General features: G+C 41.2%; 1 protein-coding gene across 3 annotated transcripts in view; it reads left to right on the plus strand.

Annotated features, from left to right (window-relative positions):
- Positions 1-16,463: 16,463 nt before the first annotated feature.
- LOC122555680 (angiomotin-like 2a) overlaps positions 16,464-24,395 on the plus strand; it is a 28,120-nt gene continuing 20,188 nt past the window's right edge. For 2 of the 3 annotated variants that reach the window (XM_043701681.1, XM_043701683.1), the window contains exons 1-3: positions 16,464-16,705; positions 19,501-20,342; positions 23,555-23,804. In XM_043701681.1, coding sequence (XP_043557616.1) covers positions 19,525-20,342; positions 23,555-23,804 — 1,068 coding nt within the window. In that variant the 5' untranslated portion in view covers positions 16,464-16,705; positions 19,501-19,524. Of the gene's footprint in view, positions 16,706-17,023; positions 17,130-19,500; positions 20,343-23,554; positions 23,805-24,395 lie in introns of those variants that run through there. The other variant, XM_043701682.1, reaches the window with a different exon arrangement.

Here is a 24,395-nt window from a genome sequence, read left to right on the forward strand (position 1 = left end):
TTAGCCCAGTACCCCGTCTTTTTGTTACTCTTTGTAATGGTAATCAGTAGAAGGTTTCCTTGCCCATGTTTAACATGAAGCTGTGAGACTTCATAGGGTCCAGAGTCAGTGTTGAGGACTCCCAGAACAACTCCCTCCTGACTGTATACTATTGTGCCTTTGTCTCTTTTGGGTATGTCCTCTCAGTGGAACACAACATATACAGGAATGGTGATGGTCCAGGACATTGTCTATTAGGTATGATTCTGTGAGTATGACCATGGCAGGCTGTTGCTTAACTAGTCTGTGAGACAGCTCTCCCAACTTTGGCACTAGACCCCAGATGTTAGTAAGGAGGACTTTGCAGGGTTGACAGGGCTGTTTCAGCTATTGTCATCTCTGGTCAATACCAGGTGGTCTGTCAGATTTCATTTCTTTGTTGAGATTTCATAGTGTTTGTTCCAACTGAGTGGCTTGCTAGGTTATTTTAGAGGGCAGTTGACAGTCAACCACATTGCTGTGTGTCTGGAGTCACATGTTGATCATAACAGCTAAGGATGGCAGCTTTCTTTCCCTAAAGGACATTCATGAGCAACTATCTGTGCCTCTACATATTTGAATTTCTAATTTTGAAGATCTAATTTTTCAAACCTATCCCCCCGTTTGTAAATTTTTATACCAGGTGACTGAGCTGAGCTGAAGGAAAAAACAGTTTAAAAAAAAGTCTGGCAAATGATCTGTCTCACCTTATATGCTTCAAAATGGAACTTGGGTAAGACCAGTATGTTCATTTTCAAGAATCATTTTGTTTTACTGGTTTTCCCTGTGAGAGAGATTAAAATGGGAGCCTCAGGATTTGTACTGTTCAGTCTGATACTGACCACTGCATTTGCCAAGCAAGTCTGCGTCTCCCTGTTTGAACAGAGCAGAAGGTTGGCCTGCCTGTCGTTACTGAACATGAACTTTAATTGCTGTAGTTCCATTAAAAACTCTGGCACTCTGAGGCTCTTCATATTGTGAATCCCTGATCTTTAATATATAGAAATCAGGGTAAGAGGTAACAGTGTAAGAAGCTGTTATACTTTACACTGATATTAAGGTGTAAGTCGGGTATGAATGAAGTTCTTCCAACAAGTAAACAAACATGCAGGCAGATTAAGCAGAACAATAACAGCAGTGTAAATGAATTATAAATGCATTGACCTAATACTGCTCCAGTTCCCTGAGTAAATAGGATTTATGTGACAGGTGGAAGACTGAAGGTTTGTTTTCAAAGACTGTGAGTGCGGACAAGCTGTGATGAAAGGCAATGAGGAACACACCTGCACTACCCACTGTTTCTCTAACCTTAGCTCCATCCCTCAGGCTAAAGAGCTGCTGTTCAGTTCAGCAAAGCATGTGCTGCTATTGTTTATGCTTCTGAGATGCACTGAGGCCTTTTTCCCACCTGCTCCCTGTGTTATCAGATGGAGAACTGAAAATCATTATCAGCTCAGTTCAGCATAGTAGCTAAGTTACATACTTGCAATCTGCAGTCCAGTATTTGGTGAAGCTGTTCTATGCTGGAGCTTGTGCTAGTTACCAGCGTCCTTCACATTTTAATAACCTGCCCTTCATGCACCTTGATTTCCTTCTCTTGTCAGTACCTGTTTCAGGGGTTCCCGAAGCGGAGGCAGGGACACCAAGTGAAGCTGCATTTTGGGAACATGAACTCGGCAGGAGACAGCAACAGCTGTCTTGGACTGAGTTTATGGTTGCTTGTTCCAGACTCACCCAGAAGTGTAATCTAATTCTTTAGATATGTCTTCCAGAGGGCCTTCATAATTTTACAAACCACAACTGCTCTTATCTTAGTCCACTTTTATTCCAGAGAAAATATTTCTACGTCCTGGGAGCATTCTTGTCATTCTTCTCAGTACTCTCTGCAATGTTTTTCTGTCTGCTGCTGCTGATAATGGCTTCACCTTGAGCTGGAAGAATCTAACCTTGTCTCCTCAATTCACCTCTCTCCATACCTGAATTGTTCAAATAACCCTGCTTTGCCTAGCCAGCCAACAGTCCACTTTGTCATTTCTGCATTCCATCCAGTTCATCAATGAGCAGAGCCTGTTTAAATGTTGAGATAAGGAGCTAAATGATCTGAAAACATTCAATCACTTGGCAATCAACTAATATTTCTGCCACTGTATGAGGTATATGACATTCCTCTAATAAATGTCTCACCTGGTATTGCAATTTAGTTTCTGAAACATTGATATGCTAGTCCGGGGTGCAGCACAGCCCAATTGGTATATATTTCTCAGATTTAAAAGCAGCATGGGAATTTGATGCAATGGGGAAGAAGAACTTTTTGCTTGCTTTTTTGGTTCATAGTATGTAAATAAATAAATTGAAACCCAGGGTTGGGAGTTCAGCACCAAACAGAGTGAAATCATTGGAAATCAGTTCACTTTTTTGATTTATTAACAGGATGATGCTGTGGTTGATTAGATTGATTTATTACCCAGACATCAATTAAAAGTCAACCACATCAGTGTGGATCTGGAGTCACATGGATCTGGAGACCAGGGTAAGCTTGGCACTTTGAGGAGAAAGTGAGGTCTGCAGATGCTGGAGATCAGAGCTGAAAATGTGTTGCTGGAAAAGCGCAGCAGGTCAGGCAGCATCCAGGGAACAGGAGAATCGACATTTCGGGCATAAGCCCGAAAAAAAAAGCAGTGAAGATTTAAGGAACCATTTGGTCACATTTAACTTTCAAACATTTGAGTAATTGAAGTGTGCTGATCGCTGGGAGTGTGTCTGGGAGCTGGGAGTTGCAGCCAGCTGGCCCGGCACAATCTTTACATGCAGCAGGCCCATTAGCGAGAGAAGAGCTGCCATTGTACTGTCCTGAAGAAGGGCTTATGCCCAAAACGTCGATTCTCCTGTTCCCTGGATGCTGCCTGACCTGCTGCGCTTTTCCAGCAACACATTTTCAGCTAAGCTTGGCACTTCCCTTACCAAAAAGATATTGATGAACCAAATGGATTTTTCTGACAATGGATTCATGATCATCATTAGGCTCATTAATTCCATATATTTATTGAATTAATCTTTCACCGTCTACCCTGGCAAGATTCAAACCCAGGTCCCCCAATATTACCCAGGTCTCTAGATTAACACTCCAGTAATAATACCACTAGACAATTGCCTCCCCAGATCACTAGTTGATGATAGCTGCTAATTTGGCTATCTATTATAAATTGCATTCAGATTAAAGTTAAACAGAAGAAATATTTTACAGATTAAAATCTGAAAAAACCAATTTGAAATAAAAAATAACAAATTATGAACTAAATAAATAAATTATAGATGTAAGGTCAGGTACGTGGTGTGGGAGTTGTTGGACCCAATTGTGATTCACAGTGACCACATCTGCAGCAAATGTTAGTTGCTTAATGAACTCTCGCTCAGAGTTGATGAGCTGAAGTCTGAGCTTCCATCACTGTGGCACATCAAAGGTGAATGTGAAGGAAGGTTTGAAGGTTAGTGATTGGGTGGATTGTTATCATAAAATGAAAGCAAGGGACAGAACTGAGGAACCATATAAGTGTTGGGAAATTCGACAGTAGAACAAACTTAGAGACTTTGTATCTTAATGCATGATGCAGCATGAATGAGATAGACAAATTGATGAACAAATTGAGATGAATGGATTTGATGTCATAGCCATTACTTAAACATGGTTACAAGGAGACCAAAACTGGGAACTTAACATTCAAGGATATTTGAGAGACAGGGATAGAAAAGATGGTGAGGTAGCATCATTAATAAGAGATGAAATGATAGTTGTGGGAGATGAGCTGAAAATGTGTTGCTGGAAAAGCGCAGCAGGTCAGGCAGCATCGAAGGAACAGGAGAATCGACGTTTCAGGCATAAGCCCTTCTTCCTCATTCCTGAAGAAGGGCTTATGCCCGAAACGTCGATTCTCCTGCTCCTTGGATGCTGCCTGACCTGCTGCGCTTTTCCAGCAACACATTTTCAGCTCTGATCTCCAGTATCTGCAGACCTCACTTTCTCCTCAGTTGTGGGAGATGATCAGATGATGTGCGGTCTACTTAGTCTGAGGGATAAATACTGGTGAGGACACGAGGGAGAACTTGCCTTCATTTGTAGACATCTTTATGTTCACATAATGGGCAAGTGGGGCCTCAGATTAACATCTCATTGAAAACTTGTACCCAGAGTAGAACCAGGCTTGAAACCACATTCTTCACACTCATGGACTGTCATGGTTCAGGAAGGCAGCTCACTACTCTCTTCTCCAGAGCATCTCAGGATGGGTGATAAATGCTGACACAGCCAGCAGTGCCCACATCCCATGAACAATTTTTTTTAAAAAAGCTGATACTGCTACCCATTGAGACACAGGTGACACCTACAAATCTGTGGTCTCACATATTGTGTCCAATATCTGGGCAAGTAAAGTTGAGGAGCAGAAGAAATTGACAGATGAATTTAGGAGATTGAGATTGAGCTGATTGCGGGGTCACTGGGAATGGGAGTAGGTTTTAAAAACCAGGTGCAGAGAAAAAAGGAATTGAATTTCAACCAGCAGCCAGGTTCCAAACCAATATTTTACTGAAAGATCGACAACATTGAAAATGGTTCATTCAGCTTCAGTGCAGGTTAAACTAAGAAGGGAAGATTATAAAACGCCCCTTGGAACTGTTTTAAGCTGCAAGCGAAGTGACTAAATAAATAAAACAGTGGAATGGCATTCTTCTTTTTCTCTCCTTGCTGCCCAGGCTGCAACACGTGTATTTAAATGAAGGGAAGTCTGGACTGAAGTTTTATTTTCTCTCTGCGTGTTAAATAGCTCGAACATTCCTGTCTTTGTGCAGGAGCAAATCTGAAGTGAACAGATGTCCCGGTCTTTGTTTTGACAGGACAATGGCAGCTCTTCTCTCGCTAATGGGCCTGCTGCATGTAAAGATTGTGCCGGGCCAGCTGGCTGCAACTCCCAGCTCCCAGACACACTCCCAGCGATCAGCACACTTCAATTACTCAAATGTTTGAAAGTTAAATGTGACCAAATGGTTCCTTAAATCTTCACTGCTTTTTTTTTCTCTCTCGCGCGCGAACTTGCCTTTTGTAAGTGTCGTCAACTGGGTACAGCTGAACGGCAGTTGGTGTTTTGTCTGAGTCAACAGACCTTTTTTTATTTAAGATCACAAAAAGTCTTTTCATAGCACGGACGGAGTTAGACAGGATATCATGTTTCAATATCATCAAGACTGGTATTAATTTCCAAAATTAAGATTACCAATATTAAGATTACCAGCATATTCAAAGCTAGAGTGTGCTTCATGACTCTCTGTTATTAGCATCACTATCTCCTTTCCTTACCTTCATCGCAATCTGAAATAGAAAATAACATTTAACGTTAGCTACATCCTAATCACCAACCAAGGTTCCTCTTATTCTAACACAAGGCTCTCTAACCTGAATTTGAATCCCGGAACAAGCCAAGTCTATTACAAAAGGAAAATAGTGAAGATTCTGCAAATCTATCACACAATCGCTGGAAAAACTCCACTGCTTGTGGAGAGAGAAACGGAGTTAATGTTTTATGTTGATAACACTTCATCTAAACATCGCTCCTGAATCTCAATAATAACCTTACAACAAAACTCTTCTCTCCCTGATTCAAACCTTAAAAGTAGCCTAATCAAATCTGATGAGACTTGAGCCCCAGTTTCCATTCCCAGGTCAGGAGCACAGAATCGGGATAATTCCCAGCTCTGTGAACACCTGCCTTTACAAATGGCTGCCCACATTTCCCATTTGTGGTTCAGGCCTTTGACCAGGCAGAGCTGATGGCTCCCAATGTGAAAAAAAAGTGCCGAGGAGTTATGTCCAAAGAATACAAGGCAGCACAGTGGCAAAATGGTTCGCACTGCTGCCTCACAGGGCCAGAGATTTGGGTTCATTTCCAGCCTCAGGTGAGAGTGTGAAGTTTGCGTGTTCCCCCAGTGTCTGCTTGGGTTTCGTCCCACAGTCCAAAGGTTTGGTGGATTGGCCATGCTAAATTACTCATAGTGTCCAGGTATGTGTGGGTTAGGTGGAGTAGCCCTGGGAAAAGCAGGGTGAGTCCGGTTGGATGCTCTTCAGAGAGTCAGTTTGGGCTTGTTGGGCCGAATAGCCTGTTTTTACACTGTAGAGATTCTATGAATTATGTTTTTAGCATAACATCATGGGTTGAAGGCCCCAATCATGTGCTGTACTGTCCTATGTTCTAAAACATAAACCAGTCCTCCTGCCCTCATAGAACCGTCATAGCTACATACTTTCCATGCTCTGTCCAAGACATCCCATGTCACTTAATAGCTCCTTTCAGAGAAAAAGCAGTAACAAAAAAACAGTAATATTTGGAAATGAACACACTGGCCATATGGAAGCTGGATTTTGATGTAAACAAGATCGATCGGATCAGTAGATATCATTCACCAGTTTTACTGTTCTTTCCTTCTCACTAATGATCTCTCGTATCTCTACAACACCCTTAACCCAGCCTCCATGCCCCTGGTTTCATATCCATTGGGGTGATCTGTGTCTCTGGAAGGGCTCCCCACATGAATCTGCAAAGTCTTCACATCTGCAAACCACCATACGGAGATGCCAAAATCCCACTTTGGTGGGGGCAGCTGCTGGTATAAATGGCTAGCTACTTCTGTAAAAGCTGGACATGCAAGGTCCAACATGACTGGGGACTGCTGCCCCCACTGACAACAATGGTAGGTTCCACATGCGGAGTGGATTTTACAATTTCGGGTCACTTCCCCAAGTCAGTAAATGTCTCCGTAGCACTGCAAGTTTGGAATGTTATTTTGAGACGTGCAGTTGTGTAGATATGAGAAGGTGGTTAGAAAGGAATATAAAAGCTACAACTAAGCTGAATTTGGTGGGGGGAGAGGGAGTGATTGGGAGTGCGGGCAGGGAAGGAAGATCAGCTCAATCTTGGTGGTAGATGGTGAAGGGTCATATAACTGTTTCAGCTCAGGATATAATTGGGTTGTACCAAGGTTCCCACTTACTTGTGAGTGATATCACAGATGCTGTGCTGTAGCAATATGGGAGAATTGAAAGAAGGGAATAGCACACAAGGAATAGTCCCTAAGCAAGAGATAACACTTTCAGGAGTGAAAAACAGATTAAAGAAATTCCAAAAATACAACTCCGCAATTTCCACATTCTTTGAAGGTTTTCTAAATGTTTATTGCTATAATTTGTCTGAAATAAACTATAAATAAGAGCAAGTTATTTTGGAGTAAATATTTATTCATCATATCCAGAGTTATAATATTTCCATACAAAATATTTATCTGCAAAATACCATCTGAGTTAAATGTTTTGATCCAATTCTGAGACAATTGTTTAGTGCACAAACCTCCTGGATTAGGGAACACATTTACTATCATGTGAAGCAATTCAGCTGTAAAAGGCAATTAAATTAATGCTGCACCCATTGTTGTGTTTTTCCTCAAATTTCTTCACTGAAAATAACCAGAAAAATTAGGATGTAGCTTTGCTCGCTGAGTTGTAGGTTTGATATCCAGACATTTCATTACCTAGCTAGGTAAATCATCAGTGGCGACCTCCAAGTGAAGCGAAGCTGTTGTCTCCTGCTTTCTATTTATATGTTTGTCCTGGATGGGGTTCCTGGGGTTTGTGGTGATGTCATTTCTTTTAGATTAGATTAGATTACTTACAGTGTGGAAACAGGCCCTTCGGCCCAACAAGTCCACACCGACCCGCCGAAGCGCAACCCACCCATACCCCTACATTTACCCCTTACCTAACACTACGGGCAATTTAGCGTGGCCAATTCACCTGACCTGCACATCTTTGGACTGTGGGAGGAAACCGGAGCACCCAGAGGAAACCCACGCAGACATGGGGAGAATGTGCTAGTTTTCTGAGGGGTTGATAGATGGTATCTAGATCTATGTGTTTGTTTATGGCGTTGTGGATGGAGTGTCAGGCCTCTAGGAATTGTCTGGCATGTCTTTGCTTAGCCTGTCCCAGGATAGATGTGTTGTCCCAGTCAAATTGGTTATTGCAGTCTTATCCAAAGTTATATCTTACTTTTCAATGAAAAACACAGTTAAACCACAGTATGGAAATTTATAGGATCTGAGCAATGTGGGCTATGATGAGATTTGTATCGGAATTGGAGGTATAGTTAGTAAGCTTGCAGAAGACACTAAAATTGGTGGTGTAATTGGAGGTGACAGCGAAGAAGGTTACCCCAGAGTACAACAGGATCTTGATCAAATGGACCAATGGGCGGAGGAGTCGCAGATGGAGTTTAATTCAGATAAATGTGAGGTGTTGCATATTGTAAAAGCAAATCTGAGCAGGACTTATACACTTAATGGTAAGCCCTAGGGAGTGTTGCTGAACAAAGAGACCTTCGAGTGTAGGTTCATAGTTTCTTGAAAATAGAGTTGCAGGTAGATAGGATAGTGAAGAAAGCAATTGGTTAGCTTTCCTTTATTGGTCAGAGTATTGAGTATAGGAATTGGGGGGTGATCTTGCAACTGTGCAGGACATTGGAATATTGTGTGCAATTCTGATCACCTTCCTATTGGAAGGATGCCGTGAAACTTGAAATGGTTCAAAGAAGATTTACAAGGATGTTACTAGGGTTGGAGGCTTTTAGCTATAGGGAGAGGCCAAATAGACTGGGGCTGCTTGCCGTGGAGCGTCGATGCTGAGGGGTGACCTTATAGAGGTTTATAAAATCATGAGGGGCATGGATAGGATAAACAGAGAAAGTCTTTTCCCTGTGGTGGGGGTATCTAGAACTTGAGGGCATAGGTTTAGGGTGAGAGGGGAAAGATATAAAAGGGACCAAAGGAGCAATGTTTTCACACAGAGAGTTATGAATCTATGGAATGAGCTGCCAGAGGAAGTGGTGGAGGCTAGTACAATTGCAGCATTTAAAAGGCATCTGGATGGGTATATGAATAGGAAGGGTTTCGAGGGATATGGGACAAAGTGCTGGCAAATGGGACTAGATTAGGTTAAGATATCTGGTCAGCATGGACAAGTTGGACCGAAGGGCCTGTTTCCGTGCTTTACGTCTCTATGACTGACATCACGATGAGCCTCACTGAACCTCTAATCCAACTCTGCTAGAAATCACAACATAGAGATTGATAACATTTTAGATATTAAAAGTGTCAAGGGATATGGTAAGAAAGTGGGAATTTGATAGTGAGATAAAGGATCAGCCATGATCATATTCTTTGGCGGAGCAGGCTTGAAGGCCAATTCCTGCTCCTAATTTCAAAATTTCTATGCTTTTATGTACAAGGGCACCCAGGTCTCTTCATACATCATCCTTTTGCAATCTATGATGATTTAAATAATACTCTGTTATTTTGCTCACCCAAGTAAACAACTTCACATTTATCTATGTTATACTGCATCTACTATGTGTTTGTTCACCCACCCAACTTGTCAAATTACCTCAAAAACTCTTCACAACCTCCTCACTAAATACAGTCCCAATTAGTTTTGTGTTGTCAATAAACTTGGAAATATTATAGTGAACTCCCTCACCAAATCAGTGATACAGATTATAAATATAGATTATAAATTATAAATTATGATGTGCTCCAGCACTAAACCCTGTGGTACCCCAATTATCACCCAGAAAAGACCCTTTATCTCTGACACTCTGTTTCCACATGTAAATTGATTCTCAATCTAATCCAATACAGGTATATTACTTTTAACTTTATTTCTTTATTTTTCTAGTTAATATTCAGAGGGACTTTAATAGTAACTATTACTTCATTTCTTTATTTCGCTACTTATTCTATGAAGGTAATACTTAATTTTTTAAACATTGTTTTGTTTATTGTTTTGTATCTATATTTTCTGTAAGAACCTTAGTAACTAAGATGGCGCAGTGTGTGGTGAAATTGCACACTTTTCACTGTGCTGTTATACTTCTGTACTTGAGCACATGTGACAATAAAATCTAAATAAATCTAAATCTAAATCCAATCCTGTTGGCTTTGATTTTGCACAATTGTGTAGGACTTTATCAAAGCTTTCCGAGAATCCAAATGCTTCACATCCATTGGTTCTCCTTTATTTAATCTAGACTTATTCTATACATCCTCAAAAACTCCAGCAGACTTGTCAAACATGACTTCCCTTTTATAAATCCATGTTGACTTTATGTATTCCATTAGTATTTTCTAAGTGTACTAATATCACAACCTTTGTAGTGGACTCTAGCATTTCCCTACCACTGATATTTGGCTAACATGTCTGTAATTCCTGGTTTTCTCTCTGTCCATTTTTTTTAAATAGTGAGGTTATGTTTGTCACTCTAATCTGGAAGAAATATTCCAGAGTGTATGGAATTTTGGAAGATGACAACCAACACATTTAGTATTTCCAAGGCTTCCACTTTTAGTATCCTTGAATATAGATGATCAGATCCTAAGGATTCATTAGCTTTCAGTTCTATTGATTTCTCTGGCATTTCTTTTTTAACTAATACTGAGCTCCTCCAAATCCTCCTTTCCAATTGATCCTTGTTTCTCTAGGATCTCTTTCTGGGAAGTCAGTTGTACTTTTCATAATGAACTTGCTACATTTTTTTCTCTAACTATATATGACTCTTCTTTAGATCTAATACTGGACTTATTTTATTTTGTTAGGCATGGTTGGGTCACTTTTTCTGTTTTTATTTTGCCTATTCCTTAATTAGTTACAATTACCTATCTACTGCCATGCCTTTTAATGGTTTCCTAGTTTATCAGAGCCAACTCACACCTCATAACTTTTTTGTTTTCTTTGTTTAGATTTAGAATCCTATATTGGATTGGACTACTTTGTTTTCAATCACAACGAAAATTCTAACATTTTATAACCATTCTTTCCTAAAGGACCTCTCACAACAAGATATTCAATGCCCAAATTGTTTTTTCAATGTACTGCTCTGAAAATCTGGCTTGTATACATTCCAGGAATTAATCAGTTGTGGTCTGCCCAGTGAACCTTTAGATTAAAGTCACCCTTGTTTACTGTAGCACCCTTGTTGCATGCATGTCAAATGTCCTATTTAATACTATCTCTTACCTCACCACTTTGGAGGCCTATATACACCTCCCACTAATGTTTTCCACCTCTTGTTGCTTCTCCACCCAGACTGATTCCATATTGAGACTTCCTGCACGAATATCCTTTCTCATTTTTACACTGATTTCATTTTTTCACTAAAAATTCTACTTTTTTTCCATAGTATTGAATATTCTTAGATGGCCAGTTTCCAACTTTGGCCACCCAACAGCCATGTCTCTGTAATTGCAATCAAATTGTTCCTGTTTACATCTATTTGTACTGTTAATATTATCTACGTTATTGAGATAGCTCCATGCATTAAGGTATGATGTATACAGACCTATCTTTAATATTTGTACCATTGAGAGTCACAGGCGAGGTGCCAGGAGACTGGAGAGTGGCTAATATGATGTCATTATTTCAGGAAAGTAGTAAGAAAAAGCCAGGGATCTATGGATTGGTGAGCCTAACGTCAATGGTGGATAGGTTGTTGGAGAGGATTCTGAGGGACAAGACTTAATTGCATTTGGAAAGGCAAGAACTGATTAGGGATAGTCAACATGGCTTTACGCATGGGGAACGTTGATAAAGTAACAAAGAAAATTAATGAAGACAAAGTGAAAGACGTTGGACTTCAGTAAGGTTTTCGACAAGGTTCTCCATGGTTAACAAGGTTAGATCACAGTGGAGTACAAGAAGAACTAGCCATTTGGACACAAAATTAGCTTGAAGACAGAGGATGGTGGTAGGTATTGTTTTTCAGAATGGAGGCCTGTGACCAGTGGTGTGCTGCAGAACTCAATCCTGGGCTGACTGCTTTTTGTCATTTATCTAGGTGATTTCAATGTGAAGATAGGAGATTTGGTTAGTATGTTTGCAGATGACACCAAAATTGGTAATGTAGTGGATAACAAAGAAGGGTCCCTCAGAGTACAATGGGATCTTGATCAGATAGGCCAATGGCAGTGGCAAATGGAGTTTAATTTCGATAAATGTGATGTTTCATTTGGGTAAGGCAAACTGGGGTAGACTTATACAATTAATGACTGGGCCCTGGATAGTATTGCGGAACATAGAGCCCTAGGGATACAGGTGGACAGTTCCTTGAAAGTGGAATCGCAGTACACTGGGTGGTGAAGATGACATTTGGCATGCTTGCCTTCATTGGTCAGACCATTAAGTATAAGAGTTGGGACATCATGTTGTGACTGTATAGGACACTGGTGAGGCCATTTTTCGAATACCACATTCAAATCTGGTTGCTATTTTATAGTAATGATATTTATTAAACTTATTATTCAAAAAAGGTTGACAGGAATGTTGCCGGGATTGGAGGATTTGGGCCAAAGGAGAGGCTGAATTGGTTGGGGCTTTTTTCTTGAGCATGTTGGAAGCTGAGGGGTGACCTTATAGAGGTTTATAAAACCATGAGGGGCATGTATAGGCTGAATAGCCAAGGTCTTTTTCCCAGGATAGGGGAATCCAAAACTAGAACACATATGTTTAAGGTGAGAGGGGAAAGACTTATAAAGAACCTGAGGGCCGACTTTTTCACGCAGAGAGTGGTGCGTGTATGGAATAAGCTGTCAAAGGAAGTGGTGAAGGTGGGCATAATTACAACACTTAAAAGGCACTTGGATGGGTACAAAAATAGGAAGGAGTTAGAAGGATATAGGCCAAATGCTGGCAAATGGGACTAGATTGTTTTAGGATATCTGATCAGCACAGATGAGTTGGACTGGGTCTGTTTCCATATTGTACATCTGTATGCTTCTATGGTTATGACTATAGTACAGCTGCTAGCCCTTGTTGACTTTGTCTTCCATTTTCATGCCCTGTATTTCTACCTTTCATTCTTGTCTCCCTGGTTAGGTTCCTAGCCTCTCTCTTTCTCACCCATCACAAAGATAGCTAATGCTCTTACAGGGATATTGGTCATGATCCTACTGTGGTGCAACCCATCCAGCTTGTAAGGTTCCCATTTTGCCGGGATATCTTTCCCAATGCCTCAGAAATCTAAATCCCTCCCTCCTACATCACCTTCTCCACACCAAGTCATGCATTCAAATGTTCTACTCTCCTATTTCCAATGTTGCTAGTATGTGGTACTTGGAATGACTCAGAGATTTCTGCCTTTGTTATCTTGATATTTGAATGTATTTCCCAGATTCTTGCATTCTGCTTGCAGGATCGCATTCCTCTTTTTTTCCTATGGCCTTGGTATTGACATGGACACTTGTGTTCTCGCTCACCCTTCAGAACATCCACTGGCCACTCAGTGATATCCTTGACCCTGGCACCTGGGAGGCATCACACCATCCTGGAGTCACATCCACTGCCACAGAACTGTCTATATCTGATCTCCCTATGATAACCATTCACCTTCAGATCTGACTGAAGCATGTTCAACATTATTTCATCCTGCCCTCATCATGAAAGGTGCTGACATATCTAGGAAGACAAAAGGAAGGCAAGCTCCTTGTCTTCACCACTGAATATCTTGGCAAATGACGCTGCCCTGCACCCTCCATCCTCACTGCCAACATAAGGCACACACGACTTTCTGTTACAAAGATTGAAAAGGTCTATTCAGCTGTCTCTACTACTTCAGTCATCTCTCTCCCATTGGGCAAAGCCTCATCGAAGGCTCTTTCCCATCCTATTCTGAGCTCAACATTTTCTGTAATTTCTCTGCCACTTTGGACACAGGAATCAAGCCAGTGACATTCCCCACTCCATCCTCAGTTGAACAAAAGTCAGAAAGAGCAGTCAACACTGGAGTCACTGATGCTTAAGAATCCATGCAGGAAATGTGGGTGGCACAGTGGCTCAGTGGTTAGCACAGATCATAACGTCAGGGATCCAGGTTTGATTCCATCCTTGGGTGACTGTGCGAAACTTGCACATTCTCCCCATGCCTGTGTGGGTTTCCTTTGGGCACTCTAGTTTCTCTGTGTGCAGGTTAGAGGAATTGGCCATGGGAAATGCAGGGTTACAGGGGTAGGGAAGGTGTATCTGGGTGGGATGCTCTTTAGACGATGTTTGTGGACTCAATGGGCCAAATGGCCTGCTTCTGCACTGTATGGATTCTATAAGGAGCAAACTTCCTCAGGGACAGTGTATGCATCTACATCCAAACTCCAAGGTTTTCTGGACTGGTATCTCAATGGGAAGGTAAGATAGTCCATAAAACCTATCTTTATGGACAGACATTTTTTTACCTTCCTTTGAGCTCTTGCTAAGCACCAAAATGCCTCATGCCAACACAGTAATCCAATGATGTGAACTGTTCTCCAGCCAACAGCTGATCTACACAGGCTGTACTCAGGTGTTCTGTGGTATCACCAAGAACCAATGTTTATTCCACACTAACTAGCCTGTACATCTTCAACTGAGGCACTATTACTCATACCTGAGTTGTAACAAATCAATCCCTGGAGTCAAGGCAACTTACTTCTAATTTTACTGTTACGTTTCTTAATTGCTTGATTCATAATATTTAAATTTTACTTACATACAAAGAGAGTTTCTTGGTGCTTTTGGTATGACTGAATCAATCTGGAGTCAGGGTGGTTCCTGTCAGTTGGTATTCAGGTCTGATAAAAGATGTGGGAATTTTAACTTTTACTAAAGAGTTGGGACAAACTTTAACTAGTGTGCCGCAGGGGATGAGTGCTGGAGCTACAAACATTTACAATATAAATTGATGATTTGGATGAGGAAAGTAAATGTACTATAGACAAGTTTGCAGATAACACAAAATAGTTGGGAAAGCAAGTGGTGAGGATGAGTTTGCAAAGGGATACAAATAGGTTAAGTGTGCGGGCAAAAACTTGTCAGATGGAATATAATGTGGGGAAATGAGGTTATGCACTTTAACAGGAAGAATAGAGGAGCTGAATATTGTTTTAATGGACAAAGATGGCAGAAAGTTATGGAACATTCGGCCATGAATTACAAAATATTAGCATCCAACTTCAGCAAGTGATAGGGAAGGCAAATGAAATATTGGCCTTTATTTCATAAGGAATGCATTACAAAATAAAAGGCAGACTTTGCTAAAACTAGAAAGGCACTAGTCAGACCACAGCTGGAATACTGTGAACGATTTGGTCCTCCTATCTAAGGAAGAACACAGCTACAATGTGTCCAGTCCAGAGAAGGCTCATAAGGTGATCCTAAGATCCGAAGTGTGGAGGGACTGTCTTTTGAGGAGAGGTTGAGTAGGCCTGTGCTCATTGGAATTTCAAAATTAAACATACAAGATTTCTCAGGGAAATTATGGAGACATTTAATCCCTTCTGGGAGAGTATCAAACCAAAGGGCATCATCTCAGAAGAAGAGGTCTCCCTTTAAAGACAGAAATGCGGATTCACTTTTCTCTCAGAGGCGAATGAATTGTGGAATTCTTTGTCACAGAGAGCAGTAGAGGCGAGATCATTAAGGCTGAGATGGACCGATTTTTAATTAATCAGGGAATTGAGAGTTATGGGGCAAAAGGTTTTGAGGATTATCAGATCATGACTTTATGATGCAGGCTCGATGGCCGAATGGTCTACTTCTGCTGCTAAATATTACTGTGGCTATTCGGACTCTAATATGTCTGGCCGGTGGCTGCTAAGGAAATCCGCAGTCATACTGGTGCTACTGCAGCAATGCTTTGACCATCACACGACATCAGGTTAGAGTCCGACGGGTTTATTTGAAAACACTAGCATTCCGAGTGTTGCTCCTTCATTAGGTGTTGTGGCACCTGAGCACCATTTCGAAAGCTAGTGTTTTCAAATCAAACCGTTGGACTCTAACCTGGTTTTGGGTGATTTTTTAGTTTGTCCAAGGTCAGTCTAACACCGGCACCTCCACATCCTGGTTACCATTCTGGTTTTTCTTTAATCTTCTGCGATATTCCTTAATAAATTCGGAAATTTCAATTCCACTGACCTGAAGACTGAAAGTTTGGATGGTCCCCAGAATTTTTGGACCAGTTTATAGTCCAACAGGTTCTGGATTAGTGGTGCTGGAAGAGCACAGCAGTTCAGACAGCATCCGAGAAGGAGCCTGATGAAGGAGCTAGTGCTTCCAATTAAACCTGTTGGGACTATGACCTGGTGTTGTGTGATTTTTAAAAAACTTTGTACACCGCAGTCCAACACCGGCATTTCTAAATCAGGATTTTTGGACAGAGAGTCCCAGTTATGCATCCCTCAGCGGGGGATGGGGAGGGTGGAGGTGTCAATGCAGGCGGTTTCAGTCCCCCCCCCCATGTGGTTATTTTCCAATAGGCTGAAGTATTGTCAATCTCTGCTGTGCCGTGAAGCTGTGGGACTGTTTGCTCATTGTGTGTGCCCTCTGCAGGTTGAGTCTTGGTGTGCGGCAGGGACGGCCTTTGATAGAGCGAGGAACACGCATTCCTGAAATTCCTGTCGCGGCTGCATCGCCCCGGCCGCAGCTGGGATTCTGCCATTCCACAGCAGGCAAGCAAACAGGCAGCTAGCACTGTCCGCCTCCCAGTTCCCACAGCACGGTCACTTCCAGCACCGAACCCTGAGCCTGAGGCAGAGCTCGGACTCTCTCCCCGATGTGAGCATACCGTTTCAGGTCAGTTTCCCATTTCTCAGTCTATTATTGTGCCCTGATCCAACCTTGGGACAAGCTGAAGGGATTTCATATTTGATTCTAGCGAATAACTTGCAGGAGGTGCAAACTATTTCCTCTGGGTTCCAGGCTTCATCTCCTTTTGGGGGGGGGGGGGGGGGTGCAACGCGAGTGATTTGCTTGCTACCTGGGAGCAACCAGCCGCGTTTCACAGGTTTCAGTTGAACCTGTACGTCTTTCCGAGCTGTTACCCCCAGTGAGCCGGGTGAGCTGATCCTCCGTCACTACTGGCTGCTGAGCTCACTCAACAAGAATGTGCCGGCGCAAAGGAGCCAGCGGAGGAAATATTCATCGAGTTAGTCACGATTAGATTGTAATGTTCACCCCATGTTGGTAAAGATCTCAGGTTGTAACATTCACCGTGTCGGTAAGGATTTCACATTGTAATATTCACCCTGTGTTGGTCTTGATTTCTGACTGTAATATTCACCATGTGTGATTTCAGATTACAACAGGATAAATATACCTGAAGGATTATACAGATTATAAAATATTCTCTCTACATTAGTAATTATACTTATGGTATAGTAAATAAATAGTGTACCTTTATTTTATTGTTTATAAGAGAACAAAAATGTCTTAGTTTGATGTAAAGAGGGGAGAGAACTTTATCAAATAATAACTAAACTTTTAAACAATTAGGCTTTTTGATATGCTACAGTCTCTGATGCAGTTGTTAGCACTGAAATTCTTCTATAATCTTTAAAGATGTTAATGGCAGGAAAATCTTTTCTTGCGTGACTTTAGAGCTTTTTGCTGCAATACACATGAAGAATGTATTGAAAATCGGAAAGAGTTTTGGATAATGGGTTAGTGCTGGACATTGAAATGAGCTGGTTTTTGTGTTTGAGTGCTGTAGTGGATTGAGAGATGTTTTCACATTGAGGTGGAATGCACATTTTGCCCCAGGATGTTGCAGGTAGGTGAATGAGCTATTGTTTTGGAAACTTAAAGGAATTCAGTTCCGTTCGCAAGTCTTGTTGTATTTTATTAGTGGCCCCATTCAGGGTAAACCATGCTTTACAAAGGAGGAATGCACCCCAATGTTTTCAAAGTATATTTTTGTTTGTGTATCTTGCTGTTAATATCTGCTGATCTTTTTTTCCCACCCTCTGCAAACGTATGTTGGGAACAGATCTGCTTCCTACAAATTTGAGTGGTTAGAAGTGGTAATAATATTGGTGTTTTAGCGAGAAAAACACTTGCAATTTTGAGATAGGATTCGTGAGAGATGCCTTAAATTCTATCGATCTGTAGTAAAATCAGAACCAGACCTAAATTACAGAAATAATGGGATCCCTTCATTCTTGATCACCCATCCATTCTCGGAATGTCCTAAGTGATTTATGCTTTCATTAGTGCCAGTATTTCCTCAACTTTCAAAAACCTTCCTGCCTGCACCCCTGTGGCCATGCTGCAGGCTGACCTTCCTGAATGTGCTTTGTTTTAATAATCTATTCCTGATAAACAGGATTTAAAACATAAAACAAATTTCTCACTTATGTTGTGAATTTTACTAAAGGTTGTCTGATATAGTTAAACATTTGGAATCAGATAAAATGCAGATGGTTTTAATTATAGAGGTTTTGTGTGGGAATCATTCACAGTCTTTAGCTTTCACAACTTATTGTGGAAGTGTCCTGCAGGATGTTCAGACTAGCAATTGCTCAGCCTGTCAGCAGCCATCACCACCCCCCACCCCCGACTACACCTCCCCACCTGCCCATACTCTTGCAACAGTCATTTCATGCTTGCAATTTAATGTCTGACATTCCTCAAATTCATGCCATTATCTTATGATGATAAAACAAGCTATCCTGAGCCAGGGCGGCTGTTTCTTCAGCTGATGTGCTGTCACCAGGGAGACGGTTCCCAGGGACATGCATGTGGGCAGTATTTGGCTGGGGCAGGCACTGGAACACAATGTGACAGAGTTAGTGCTGCTAGATTGTATCCTGTGTCATTTTCTTGGAAGTAGCTTCAGGATTTTTGCTGAGGATGAGGGGGAGTGAGTGTTGGCAGGTTGTGCACATACTGTCCGGGCTTGGAAGAAACACTGAACAATGCAGAGTCCAGAACTCGCCTGTGTATCACTCATTGTGCCCAATGTGGAAACATTCTGCTTTGAGAATTCAATGGGCGTGTGTCGTTTTGCAACGTTACCAATAATTTCAAAATAAATGTATTGAATTTAGAAGATTGAGGATGCAAGGGAGATTCATTAGAATAATATCAAGGCAAAGAACATTAACTATGTGGAGAGATTAAAGAAGCTGGAATTGTTAGTCAAAGATGATTAGGGAATATTTGACAGGTTCTTCAAAATGAAGAATTTTTTTTGAGGAGGTGAAAGGTTCCCATTGGCAGCAGGCTGGATAACCAGAGGACACAGGTTCATAGTAAGTGTTAAAAGAATCTAGATGGAGAATATTTGAATGTTCTGTCATTATCTGCCTGAACGAGCAATAGAATTAGCTTCAAAAAGAACTTTCAACTGAGAATTTCAAAAAAGGAGAAAATATATCAGGAGTGTGTCAAAGCAACTTAGTGAAACTGAAGATCATCCAAAGAGTTGACACAGAGCATAACGGGCTCAATGGCCTCCCTCTGACCTTATGGGTTCTATGAAATATATAAAAATTAATTGATTGATTTCATTGTTTGATATCAAATATCTATACCTTTTTGTGTGAGTAAATATGTGATGTTTGGAATTCATTGCCTGTTTTGTGTTTTAGGAACTAACCATTACCTGAGCAAAAATGAGAACAGCAGAAGATTCATCAGGTACAGTCCTGCACAGACTGATCCAGGAGCAGTTGCGGTATGGGAATCTTACGGATAACCGCACGTTGCTGGCCATCCAGCAACAGGCAATGAGAGGAGGGTCCAGCAGCCCCCGGTCCTCTTTGGAAAGCCTCACTCAGGAGGAGAGTCAAATTGTCCAGCATTCCACCCGGCAGGAGCCACAAGGTCAAGAGCACCAGGGTGACCATGCTCACTCAGAAAACCTGCTACATCGCCTACACCAGCTTCAATTCAATGGAGAAGAACTCCCCTCTTACGAAGAAGCCAAAGCCCAATCTGAGCTCCTGGCTGTGCAGAGGAACCAACAGTCTGTGGGCACAGGTTCTTATGTGGTTGCTGGAACAAATCAGAAGGCCAGCACTGAAGACAAGTCAGTGACACGTGAAGTCAGTCCAGAGCATGTGCTTCACGATGATGCACTGAAGGAATTGAAACATGGACATGTGCGGTCTCTCAGCGAGAGACTCTTGCAACTTTCTCTCGAGAGGAATGGAACCAAAGGCCAGGTGACCATGAGTTCCTCACACAGCTTCCCCCAGCTATCTAGATATCAGAAGCAGCCAGTGCGGGCAGGATCTCAGGTGCCCTGTCATTCCATCGAGGCCCGGGGTCCTCCCCCAGAATACTCCTTCCCCGTGAAGTCTGCAGCTCCTGTGCTCAGCCATTCCCAGCAACATGGTTACTTTTACGATATGTCTGCCACTCCATATTTCAACTCCCAGCAGGATGTGCCTGGTAACTATGGTTACAGCAACCAGATAAGAGCAGAAAGGTAAATATATTCTGCACTATCTCACATTGCAAACCAACTAAGATTCTTCAACATCTTCTGACATAATTGAACTTACCAACTGACTTGTGAGTTCCTGGGTTCACCCACTGAGTAACTGCCCTGCATGGCAGTACTTATTTCTCATGGCCAGCACCATCCCTGCTTTGATTCCTGAACTCAGTTCACTTATCCACTGTACCCTAGGCTCAGTGATGCAAGTAATGTCTGCAGATTTGTTTGGAGGAAGTAGGGACAGTTCCTGAGGAACTATTTCAATCCCTTGTCACTGCAGATATCTATGATGGAGAGGTTGTGTTTTGTGGGAAATGGATACAAGTACATTCAGGCACAACCATGATCTTATTGACTGGCAGAGCATGCTCGAGGGGCTAAGTGGCCAACTCTTGCTCCAGTATTTCATGATCTCAATTTTGGTACTCTTGCTTATTAATTCCCTTGCTGAATAATGCCCAGTGTGAAGCTCAGAAAGGTTTTCAATGTCTAAGGAACTGTACTTCAGTATAATGACTGACTCCAATCACATATAGAGAGAAATACTGTACAGAGTGAGAGATAATGTTCAGGTTTCATGTTGGGGAGTCTAAGTAATAACCTGGGTTTCAGTGAAGAAGCTGCATCTTGTCCATTTTCTTAATTACTGGATTTGATTTAATTATCAGCTGCCTTTTTTCAACATGTAGAAAAAGTAAAATAAACTGACATCTTCAACAATTGCAACCATAAGGGCACTCCTGCAAGGAGAGCGCTTACAGATTGTCAGTCACCAATACCTGAACAATCTTTTTAAGAATGTTTGGTACCATCAATTTTAGTATTCAAGATGTTAACACCATCAATCACTTTGCAAGAACACTTACGCAGAGGTCAGGAGCCAGACAAATTTTTTTTTTCATTGCAAGATCTGTTGTCTCATATAGAAGGCTGCAGAGATCATTGCAGTGACAGATTTGTAGCCTAATCATTGAATGACCCATTGAACTAATCATGTAGCACAACCTTGACAAAAAATAAGTGTCAGCTTGTAATTTTCCTTAAGCTGATTTCCTTCCTGGCAAGCCCTTCCTTCTTTGGTCATGTTTGAGTGAACACATTGAGAGGTCAAGCAATGTGAAGTTCGTCTGCTGCACCCAGTGTCCAAGTGAGATAACCTCCAAAGGGAAATCTGAGGCTTCCTGTGTGGAAAAAGCAGGCAGCATCATGACCTACATTGTACATTCTATGAACCCTGTACACTTTTGTTTGAGGAGTTTTCTCGGAGTTCCTTTGTGACCTCTATTATTGTCAATTAGTTATCATAAAATCATCTTAAATAATAGAGCCAAAGCCCAGGAAGAAAAAAATAATCTTGACTGTTTGCTATAGATGGGAAGGAATGCCTTGTGCATGAGGTATTGATATTGGACTAATGGCAAACACGTCATTCCCCTATCACAACCTTTTACAAAAGAAACCTGCATTATTACAGAAATTACTCTAATAAAAATTACTACTCTGTTTCGCTCTGTTAGCATTTCCATCCTATTAATTTAAAATAATTAAATATTTCAGCTCACCAAAGAGCAGTCAATATTTTTCCAAGTTCTGAATGTATTGATAAGATTTGAAAACCAGCGTTGTTGCTATAGTAAAACAAGTGGCAATGCGAAGGTGTGTCCTGTCACATTCCAGGGAGGTGTATAATTCACATCTTGAATTACCAATGGGAAACTGAGAGATTAAGGCTGGAGGATCATTTGGAGTGAACAATGTTGAGAGTTATAAACCTACAAACAATCTCTGGCAAATAGCAATTTCATTTTGCATACCAGAGATCATTTTCTTTTGGGAGAAAATGAGGACTGCAGATGCTGGAGATCAGAGCTGAAAAATGTGTTGCTGGAAAAGCGCAGCAGGTCAGGCAGCATCAAAGGAACAGGAGAATCGACGTTTTGGGCATAAGCCTGAAGAAGGGCTTATGCCCGAAACGTCGATTCTCCTGCTCCTTTGATGCTGCCTGACCTGCTGTGCTTTTCCAGCAACACATTTTTCAACATCATTTTCTTTTGATCCATCTCTGAACTTCTGGTTGTGTATCTGGCACCTCCTTGGTTTGGGATTGCTAAGAGGTCAATTTGTACTGAAATTTGGAGATATGCTTTTAGTTTATTGCTGGAAGCCAGATCTGCTGAGCAGATGGAATATTATTATAGGCCCATCTGCAGGTTTCTGATTACTGAAAATTTTCCAGAGTTGGCGACTAGAGGTTGTTTAGCAAAGATTAAGATGTCAACCAGAATCTACCCATACCACCCCCAAGGGAAATTATGTACCTAGTTGTTAACAGAATAATAATGTAAAACAGTGAGTTTGAAATACTGTCATTTGTTCAGAAAAAAGTAGGACCACATTCAGAACAATAATTTAGGAGTTATACATGGAAATAAGGAGAGATGTCAGTTTAGAGTTCGGGAGAATACTCAGTTTGTGCAATGCAAAGAAATTCTCATCGATAGGTGATCATCAACCATGATAAGTAACAAGGTTTAAAATGATTTGTGGTGTTAGTCCATCAATGATGATGTGTCCTCCCAGCTCATAGCCTAACATTACATGGTATAAAAATTCATAAGCTGAAGAGTGGGAGAGATTGGAAAAGTCTAGGACAGTACAATCCTATCATTTGATTTAATATCTGAATACAGAATGTCTTGTACCTAAGAACATTGCATTACAGCTTTGATTGAGGCTGCAGAACATAGTCCACTCATTATATTAATGCTTTCCCTTTGCAAACACGTTAACAACCTTTACATAGCCATTGCAATTCATGATATAAGAATAACTGATTTATGTAGTAGTGAGCCAAGCAATGTTTGTTGACATATTCTGAGTTTTTAACTTTTTTCTATTTTCGCTGTACTTGTATAATTTAACCTGGTTAGATTTAATGAACTTGGATAAAGTTTGGCAATTGCTATTCAGGGTTTTTTTTTCCTGAAATAGTGAACAGTGGTTTGGGAACAAGGATGTTTGCATTCAATTTTCTTTATTTATCAAACTTTAAAGTGAGGTTTCTTTAAAGTGCTAGAGGTGACATAGAAACTCAGAGCTCAGTGTAAAATCCTAAAGTAAACAGCAGGTATTTCATACAGCAGGGTTACATTCCAGACAACTGAAACTATTGTGGTGTCTCTTGTATTGTTTTTCTTCAGGATGTCTCAAGCTCAAACAGTACACCCTGGCCAGCCACAGAGGCACAGCTTCCTGCCCACTTCAGCTTCTTCACCCATGGAAGCAGTGCTGGTTACTGAAGCCACTCATGACAGCAGCCAGATGGTGACAGTTGATCATGTGGCACTCATTAACCGTGCTCAACAAATGGTCGAGATGCTACTGAAGGAGAACGAAAACCTGAGGAGGGAGCTTGATGGCCACACTGAAAAATCAGCAAAAATCCAAAAGGTATGAAGGAACATTTTTGTCAAGTGCTTCTTTTTAAGTTAGGATATATGCAGTAGCATCCGACAATATAGCTCCGTATCAATGGGCATACTTTGAAAGTATTTGAATTTAATACCGATTGTGATACAAGTTGTAGTACGATAGAAAAATCAGAAATTTATGTTTCATGAGACAAGGAGACACTGTGTAGATGCTGTTACTGCAAATATTTTGTCATTTGGAAATATCTGACTTACATATCAGATTCTTGGATTAGATAGTTGTGAACAGTTTCCAATGAATTAATCTGAAGGTTCAAAGCCTCTTGGTCACTGCTGCCTATGGAGGTCGTTTACATGTACAGCTGGTAACTGTTGTCTGTATGAGTAGCCCTCAGAGAGCCACCAGTCGTTTTTAATTTGTTCATGGAATGTGAGCATCACTGGCTGGGCTAGCTTTCATTGTCCATCCCTAATTGCCCATGAACCAATGTGTTGCTAGAGCCATTTCAGAGAGCAATTAAGAGTCATTGCTTTAGTTCTTGAGTCACATGTAGGCCAGCCCAGGTGAGGATGACAGTTTCCTTCCCTGAAACCAGATAGGTTTTTCCAA

The sequence above is a fragment of the Chiloscyllium plagiosum genome, chromosome 13, assembly GCF_004010195.1.
Source record: "Chiloscyllium plagiosum isolate BGI_BamShark_2017 chromosome 13, ASM401019v2, whole genome shotgun sequence".
NCBI classification, from domain to species: Eukaryota; Metazoa; Chordata; class Chondrichthyes; order Orectolobiformes; family Hemiscylliidae; genus Chiloscyllium; species Chiloscyllium plagiosum.